General features: G+C 39.7%; 1 protein-coding gene across 3 annotated transcripts in view; it reads right to left on the bottom strand.

Annotated features, from left to right (window-relative positions):
* Window positions 1-321: 321 nt before the first annotated feature.
* The window catches only part of LOC149650743 (uncharacterized), a 28,578-nt gene continuing 19,860 nt past the window's right edge, over window positions 322-9,039 (bottom strand). For all 3 annotated transcript variants that reach the window (XM_089847374.1, XM_089847375.1, XM_089847373.1), the window contains exons 3-5: window positions 8,784-8,902; window positions 3,473-3,912; window positions 322-2,347 (exon numbers count right to left, since the gene is read on the bottom strand). In XM_089847374.1, coding sequence (XP_089703500.1) covers window positions 1,410-2,347; window positions 3,473-3,912; window positions 8,784-8,902 — 1,497 coding nt within the window. In that variant the 3' untranslated portion in view covers window positions 322-1,409. The remainder of the gene's footprint in view (window positions 2,348-3,472; window positions 3,913-8,783; window positions 8,903-9,039) is intronic.

Genomic DNA, 9,039 nt, shown 5'->3' with positions numbered 1-9,039 from the left:
TGTATTTGGGAGAACGTATGACGGAATTGAATTAATCAACAAATGTATATAATTCCTCGGTTTATACTTACAAGTTGTGGTGTATGATATTATGTTTGATTTTGGGTACTTTAAATGGTGGTTTAGAGTTCACAAAAGATCGTCAGATAAGAGATAAGTCAGGGATCTAAATTGTTTCCTACGAAGTCAGGGATTTCATTTGGTATATCAAACCATGCTTCGATCAATGCTTAACACTGGAAATGATCAGGGATAAGATAACCTGAAAATATCAGGGAATTTCATTGTGAAAATTTCACCCAAACAATTCAATAAATACACTTTATATCATATGACATTATATAATTTATTTCAGATTGAATATTAAAATTTTTACAAGCTTTGTTTTTTCGTCGAAAATTAATGGGGGGATTTTGTTTTTTGTTCCTATATAACGTTTATGTATTTTTACACATATTTAACAATGGATATTTTTTATCTTCAGTTTTAATGGGGGTTTTATTTACTGTTATTTGCCATTAAGGAATTTTGTATGTTATGGGAAAGGGTTAACATGAAAATCATTTGTTTGTTTGTTTGTCCTTTAGCTCATTACGATTGCGTATAGCATCATTTTTTGGTTTTTATTTACTCTAATTTCTTAAAAAGCAAAAATAATTATAATTTAACCAAAAAATTAATAAGCCTATGTTGACACCATTGGTTTTATTGAAGGAAAAAATCTTGTTTACGTCCTTTTCAAGGATTCATTTTTTCGGTTTTTTTTTAATTTTCTTTTTGGACACTATTCGCTATTTATATTATACCATTTTGGTACAGTACCACCTTTCCGTCTTTTTATTTACATATTTTTTTTTGACATGGTAAAAATATTGCAGGTGGTATTGAGCACTAAATTTAATTAACATTAAACTAAAAATAATGTGAATATATTTTGTTTCCGCTCTGGGAATTCGTAAGTGAAAATCGAGTGAGGTGCGGGTTGAACTATCGGGTACTGTGTGTGTGTCTGACTTTGTACTGAAGTACTTTTATGATGGGAGTTAAATAAATGAAGAGGGTAAAACTGAACTGAACTATCCCAAAATTAATTTTTGAAACTATTTTGAGCCTTAAAATTAATTATTTAAAATAAAATTAACCTTAGTCATTTATACCACCCGCAATTTTTCATATCCATGGCTTTGGTAATGATCTCTATTAAATTAAAAATGGATTGACTCGCATTTTGTCCAACGTTAAACATTAATTGACGATAATATATTTTTTCTTCGAGTTCTTCTTTTTAACATGGAAAAACGTTGGGCAATTATCCATTTTCGCGGTTATAATTTTCTATGATACAATAAAAACATTTTTATTTAATTTTATTTTTCTCTTTGTAATTTAAATTAGATTTCGGTGGTCTCTCAAGAAACGACTCTGCTAGCTATCGACGCCATTGGGTTGATGCCGAGAGATCCCGCCACTGCCGCGATGGCCGAGGAACTAGAACCACCGGACGCCGAAGAAGCGGTCGTGGTCATCGAGGGATGTAGCCTCGATGACGTGACGAAACTGAAACTACTGACGTTCGATTTGCCGGGTCCTTGGGAACCGGGTCCGTTCGGATCATTTGGCGAACCGAAACCATGAACTGTCCTTAACCTGTTCAAAGAGGCCGCTACCGCCGCGGCCGCGGCTTGACTCGAGTCCACGTGTCCGGAATTTAAAGGTCCCGAACTGGCCAACTGCGACGCGTGCGCTCCCGTTCCCGGCGACCCGGACGGTATGCCCGATGACGGTACCATAGGAGAACAACCGTACAGGGGGAAGGAATTGGAGACCGAACCGGGTGGTGGGGCGCCACCCGGGCCACCCGTCGTACCGTACCACGAAGGTCCGCCGACTCCTTGTTTTTGGTACGACGAAATATAGTCGAGTCGTGCCCTTTGAAAAGAGTTCAGGCTTTCGACGGCCGCTCGGGACGCGGGCACCGGGATTCCGTTCTGTCCAGGCGTCCCGGATGTCGCCGTATCGACGATAGACCAGATTCTAGGTTTAGGGTTCGAGGACGATTGTATGTCCGTATGCGAGGACGGACCTCCGGAGTGAACGGGCGTCGAAGGCGACAGTAAAGATGTTTGGGAAGACTCTGAATCGGACGCGACCGGTGAGCCGCCGTCCGAGGCCGCGCCTGGACTGCCCGGATTCTTATCGTTGGACGAAACCCGGATGGATCTTTGTTGACTCGATGATCCTGGCAGGCGATGATGATGACCGTGGTGTAAACCGCGCATAAGACCCGGGTCCGATGATTTTGAATCGTCGTCGATATCTACCAGACCGTTTCTTAGGTCGTCTAGATCTGAAACGAAAGGTAAGTCTCGTAAGCATGGAAAACCACACACACATACACTCAAACCAAACTTAAATTAGGCTTAAACACGTTGGGAATTTGTAGTCGTCACCGTTAAGTGGCCTGTTACGCCAATTCAATCACAACAATGTAAATCCAAACAATTTACAGTTTGACTTCACCAGTTAATTATACCAATATTTTAAACCCAATTGACGACAACAACGGGTAGAAGACACTTAATCCTGGTTAAAAAAACTCCCCCAATTGTTCCGGATTTAGAAAAAATAGGACGTTTATATCTCTTAATGCTGATTATGATTATTATTGGGCCCTTTATTCGATACACACACGGTAATCGGATGAGGAAGAACCGTTCATGCAACATTATAAAAGGGCTGTCAGTTCAAATCATTCAGAATCGTTTGGGAGATCTTTATAAGATGGCGGATATAATGACACGTTATAAATGGATCTGCCTGTGCTGTATATATGGAAAGAGTGCGTTAGGGGAGGGGGAGGGGAGTCCCGGCCGTCCGCTTTCCGACATAATATCATCGTATAAATAAAAGCAAAGAACCGCAAAATGATCATTTCATGGACGGCTAGGCTCGTTAAAACCAACCAAGCAACCACCCCCACCCTTCTTTTTTTGGTCACCAGGCTAGGGCAAAAGTGAGGTTTTGTTTTGCTCGGCTGCCTCTTCAATCGGCGATTCCCCAATTTTACCCTGGTAGGGTTGCCTCCGTGGATGGGCATATACTTCCTTCCTTCCGCGGAAGGAACCAAACTTCCCTCTTGCTGGTTCATCCGCTTCGATTACGAAGCCCCACAGGGTGGTGGGTGAAGAAGGAATGGGGGTCGAGAAATTAAACTGCGCCAGGGAAGAAATCAAAACGCCCGACAAACTCCTAGATGGCTACTTAAGTTATGTCCGGTCAAGCGTATTCATCAGAAGGACAGCTAATTATCTCCCTCTAAAGCGGGCACCCCCCAAATACAAATACAGGGAGATCTGCTCTTTTATTGCGCATACTATTGCCTTATACTTTTCGATTATTGAACAACAAAAGTTTCAACATTGGAATGTAAGCGAAGCGAGTTAGGGAACATTGAATGGTTATAATTACTTACCATCTTTTAATCTGTCATCGTCCTCTTTTCGGTGAAGGGAATGAGGGTATTGACGATGTAGACCAGACATGTCGGAAGGGTCGTGAGAGCCCGGTGGTTTTCGGTAGTCCATTCCGTCGGTGCTTTTACCGCCGGAGGACGCCACACTTCCACCGTCTTTGGCGTCCCTGGACGGTCTGGCATCGTCGTCGTCATCGTCATCGTCGCACCTGTTTCTGGGTGACCACGTCATTTTGTTTTCCTTTTTTAACCTCCGCCTGGCGTTGGCGAACCACGTTGATACTTGTGTTAGGGTCATCTTTGTGATAATGGCCAGCATAATCTTTTCCCCTTTTGTTGGATACGGGTTCTTCCGGTGTTCGCTTAACCAGGCTTTTAACGTCGCTGTTGTTTCTCGCGTCGCGTTCTTCCGTCTCGCTCCGTTCAAGTCAACCCCATATCTGCAAAACATTAAGTAAACAATCCTGTTTAGACACGTGAAGCTACATCCAAACCTTAATCAATTCTGAATCTAAGTTTGATTGGATATCTAATAAAATCTACTTTAAATATATGAGAGTTATTGAGAACCGGTTACGAATTATAGCAGAAGGGGATAATAGAAGAAGGATGACACTCTGTACCCTCTTAATACTTAGTTATGTAACATGATTCTTCCCAGGCTCATGCACCTTTTTGTTTTCTCTCCTGTCTATTAAACTTCAGATGGGGTGAATTCTATAACTGTTTGGTACTAAATCCTCAGCAATCAACCCACAAACCTTGCTTGTCTTGACGTGGGACAAAAATCCACGAGCGCTTGCGCCTTGGCAAATAATTAAGCGCTAATAGAGAAATGATGAGGGAACTATTTATTCGGTTTAGTAACCTTGCTCCATATGTTAAGCGATGTTGGGAAGAATCATATAGTACACTTCTCTCGAAGAGAAGTATTATATACATCTGATTATATCCAATAATAAATATAATACTTCACACCAAATATTGAATAAATCTTTACGAATCACTTTATCAAATATATATATATATATATGTATAAACTAGTTCATTAATCAATAGGATATTTTCCGTGTGTATCTAGCGTAGTTCCGAAGTTTCGGAAAAGTAAGTTCTACCTACCATTGAAACATAAACACGTTTTTCTAGTTAATTCTATAACATAAAGTCGCATTGAGTTCTTTCTAATAAAAAGAGAGAGAGAAGTAGCTGACGCGGTATAAGAAATTCGATTTTAAACACAATATTATCGGTAAGGGAGAATCAGAATCGCTAGATGGTTATAGAAGATTCGGACAAAGAAAAAAGGGAAATCAAAATACCATCCATTTCTTTAACATAGCGCGTGCGAATCTGGTTGGATCACGGCGCCTAGCTAGTTGGGCCGCGGCAAGGCGCATGCATGTCTTTTCTTTAACTTTAAAAGTCAAAATACACGCTATAGCTAAAGGAACATATTGAGTTCGTGTCCTCTAGTATTATACCCCCATCGCCAAAAAAATACATTTGAAAACAAGATAAGCAAAGCGTATTATCGACCTCCTGGATCCGAGTAAAATATTCCTAAACGTTATAGCTTGTAGAAACAGACTAACGTATTCGCCGTATAAAAGCAATAACTTTCGGGGAAACACAATTCGATAAAGTGTAAAAAAAAGGCAAAATGGAATATTTGGCGACTCTGGTATTTTTACGAATCCTTGACAAGTCTGGAGGTTATGAAATATGGCGTCTCATATTATTTTTTTGCGCCTTTTCATGTATATATATATATATATTTCCCTTTCTCTTGTATTTTTTTAGGGGTGACTATAGCTGGTGGTGCTTTCTTCTTTGCCTGTACAATTTTTACAAAACGCGATTCTCTCTCACTCTCTCTCTCTCTCTTTCTCGGATCTCCAGAATAAAGAAAACCAAGGGACAAAAATTCTGGTCCTCTAGCTTATTTTCCTTTAGCCACCGTCATCTTGTAGCTGGTGGGACGACGGTTTTTTTTGGTAGCGTACATTTCAAAAATACACGGAAAGAAAAATCAATAAAAGCGTCACCAAGAATGAAAAAAACGCAACGCCAACTTGTGACAAACGCGACATTTCCAGGGTACTGGTTAAATAAGTTTCTAGCGATTTGCGAAGAATAAGTCGAATTGAATAGCTATTGAACGCTTAATTGGGGGCCCAATATAAACCATTTGTTTAATAAGGGGCCCAATATAAACCATTTGTTTAATAAGGGGCCCCTAATGTACAGTATAACCTTTCATCCAGACCCCCTGTTTTTAGGTTAATTGTTTAATTTATTTAACCAGCTATTAAATACCTATTTGATGGCTTTGGAATCAATACATATCATTTGGACTCCCAAAATGAAACGCGTTGTTAGTATGGGACCTCTATAATATCTGGGGCCCTGCATTTCAACGACCTTATAATTCAGACCCACTGTATTTTTTTGTTTAATTTATTTAACCAGCTATTAAATACCCAATTAATCAATGGGACCCCCAAAATAAAACCCACTGTTTAATAAGGAACCTTTAATATATCTGGGGCCCTGGGCATCAACCACTAAATCCAGACCTGTTGTTTCTATGAAAAACGGTAAAGGGTCCTAGGCTATAGTACAACATCTCATTGGGCCCCAAAATAAACCCAGTTCTTTAATAATAAGGGACCCCGTATCCCTGGGCATCCAAACTTATAATCCAGACCCACTGTTTAGTACATCATCTCATTGGGACCCTAAAATAAGAGCAGTTCTTTAATAAGGGACCATAATATAATCCAGAACCATACTGTTTTTATGAAAAACAACTCCAAACTAAATTCAGGTTGATTTAGTCCTTTTTAAAATGGTTCGAACACGACTCGAGGGATCGGAAGAGATTTTTTTCTCCGGTAAGTCTCACCGTCGTCGGGAACAGGGAGACGTCAGTTGGAAATAAACACGTAAGAAGCTTCTCCCTCGCCGTCCTTCTCCCTTCCTTTCCCGCCAAAAGCATCCCGTCTAGTTTCTCTTGGGAAAATTAATAACTTTCTCCGTCGTCGCTCCATGCCGACAACGACTTTATAAAAAAATAATCAATACACTTTTCATATCAAAGGCTTAGTGGCCGTATACCCCTCAACCCCTTACCTACCTACCTACCCTTTCCTCCCGAGCTCAAAATCTTTTTATTGAAAAAATATATAACCATCCATACACCTTAACTTAAGCCTAAAAATTCGTCTCGGGCTTTAGTTAAGAAATTTGCCTAGCCGACTTTGCTTACATTGATTGGGTAGACAGACTTTGAAAAAGATAAAATATCAATATCCTAATTTCGAATTTATTTATTTATTTTTTAACTTTTAGGTACTATGTTTTGTTTTTGTTTACTTTCGTTATAGCTAGCTGATTAGTTGTTGACAACTACTATTTTTAATTACCATGTCAGTCTAATAAGAAATTCGTATAAGAGCTTAGAAATTTATTTTTGAAAAGGTTGACGGGGAAATTTTGATAATACAATTACACGAGCAGTTTGAAATAAGAGTTCTTGCATACCAGAAGGGAATAATAGAAGAAGTATGACACTCCGTATCCTCTTCATAAATTAATTATGCAACATGATTCTTCCCAGGCGAGGGAGCCATTTTTGTTTGCTCTTCTGCCCGCTCGTGGGCATCGCATTTAGCTTGTTTGAAAGTTTAAACTTTGACTTAATACCTGTCCGACATTTGTAAATATCTCTCACAAATCAACAAAAGCGAGTATCAGAATTTTAGAAGAAAATAAAACTTTAGGAACGCTCCCTAAGCACGTACATACAAGAATACTGGGATTTGCGCAAGAAGCGTACGTATTTCTTTGGCTGCGTGGCTATACGTTCACGCAATCCAGGAGGTAGGAAAGCTATGTAGGATACTCTCGAGTCTGATATCTTCTTCATCAAGGGCGGGGGGATACTCCCCCGGGAAGGTTCGCTTCTCGGCGGTGCGCGGAAAGGGGGCGAAACCCCCCACATACACTCAACACCCACCCATCTACTTCTGGCGGGCTCTTCTCGCCTATTATAATGGACTATTTAGACCCCCTCGAGCGGCTAAAACTACTCAATGAAGATGCGAAAACGGAGAAGAAAAGTATCGAGCGCCGTTCTATCCTTGCTCCATAGCTCCATTCCATTGCGAGCGTGCACCAGGGTACTCCAGATTCCGATTCCATTCTCGGAAACTGCACGTTTCTCCCCAACACATGCACTATTCGAATCAATTTTTGGCCCAGAAGCCATAGCCATAGTCAGGGGATCTCCTTAACCGATAACGTGCATGCTGCTGCTCGTATATATGGAAAAACGGAAATCATATTTAAACCCGCGCTGCAGTTTCCCCATTTTATTTACAGAGGTACATACATTTTGACTTTCTTTATTTTGTAAAGTTTTTAAATTCGACCCCATTCAAGATATTACCAGCAACAGCCTCTCTCTATATAGGCCTATATGTACATTATGGAGGATTTATCGCGTACCACATTGACTTTGTAATTCTAAAAGGACCTGCAGTTATAGTGTTTGGAGGGATTTTTGCTACGACACAGGGAGCTTGGACCAAGATTATCTTAATCTGTGTGGAACGTGTCAAAGAACATATGAACGTCTACAACATTTAGTTACGTTTCTGCCAAACATTAATTGTCCCGTAAAACAAGGAGTAATTAGCTTCACTTTACCAGAGTATGTACACTTCTACCACATTTAATAGTATACACTTCTGCTATAGATAACGGTCCAATAACGTTCTTGGATTGAAAACTGATACGTCTTAACCTTGATGTACCAGAGAATTATACATATAGTAATTAACTTTGTGTTCCCATGAGCGCCTATCTTTAAGTTATAGTAATTCTGCATTAAATTTAGAATGAGTTTGATAATCCCCTTGAAGGTATTTAGCTTATAACTTGTCTTTAAACTAGTAGTAACAAGAGTGGATTATTTTATGAATAGAGTGTAGTATACATAACCGTTCTGAATATAGCGAGGACTAGCTGGAAGCGTATTGGGGAAAGGGTTTCTCCAAATTGACTATTATCTCTAATGATGTATAAACCGGGTCGGCTGGCTTTCCCGCGCCGAATAGTAATAAGTTTATTATTTTTAGGGTTCAGGCGCGAATCTTCGTTGATCGCGTTCACCGCGGGGAGTACATAAATTAGTTTCGTTGCCGTTACAAATGTACCAACCAAAGTGTATATAGTAGTGTGTTGTATGCAGCAACAATTGGGTTTTATAATAAATAATAATATACATATGACGGAATGCTTTGCTTACCCATTAGCGAAGGGGTATCCGGCTAAAGCCGCTGACTCGTAAGGATAATACATTGAGGCCGCGTATGGCTGTAAGGACCTCCACGCTTCTAAGTTCTCCTTTAAGTCGAAACCATTCGCCTATAAACGGAACAATCAAGAACAAAACATTCAATTAAAAACTAAGATTCAAATAATTAACAATTATCTTGAACATGGACTCCTTAGAGGAAAAATAGGACTTTTTTTATAGGAGTTATAGGATTTTATAGGAGAAA

Source organism: Phalangium opilio, unplaced genomic scaffold (genome assembly GCF_054372755.1).
Source record: "Phalangium opilio isolate 3A_F unplaced genomic scaffold, DU_Popi_V2 ptg000082l_1, whole genome shotgun sequence".
Classification (NCBI taxonomy): domain Eukaryota; kingdom Metazoa; phylum Arthropoda; class Arachnida; order Opiliones; family Phalangiidae; genus Phalangium; species Phalangium opilio.
The sequence above is the reverse complement of the archived record's forward strand: the minus strand, read 5'-3'. Positions and strand labels throughout refer to the sequence as shown.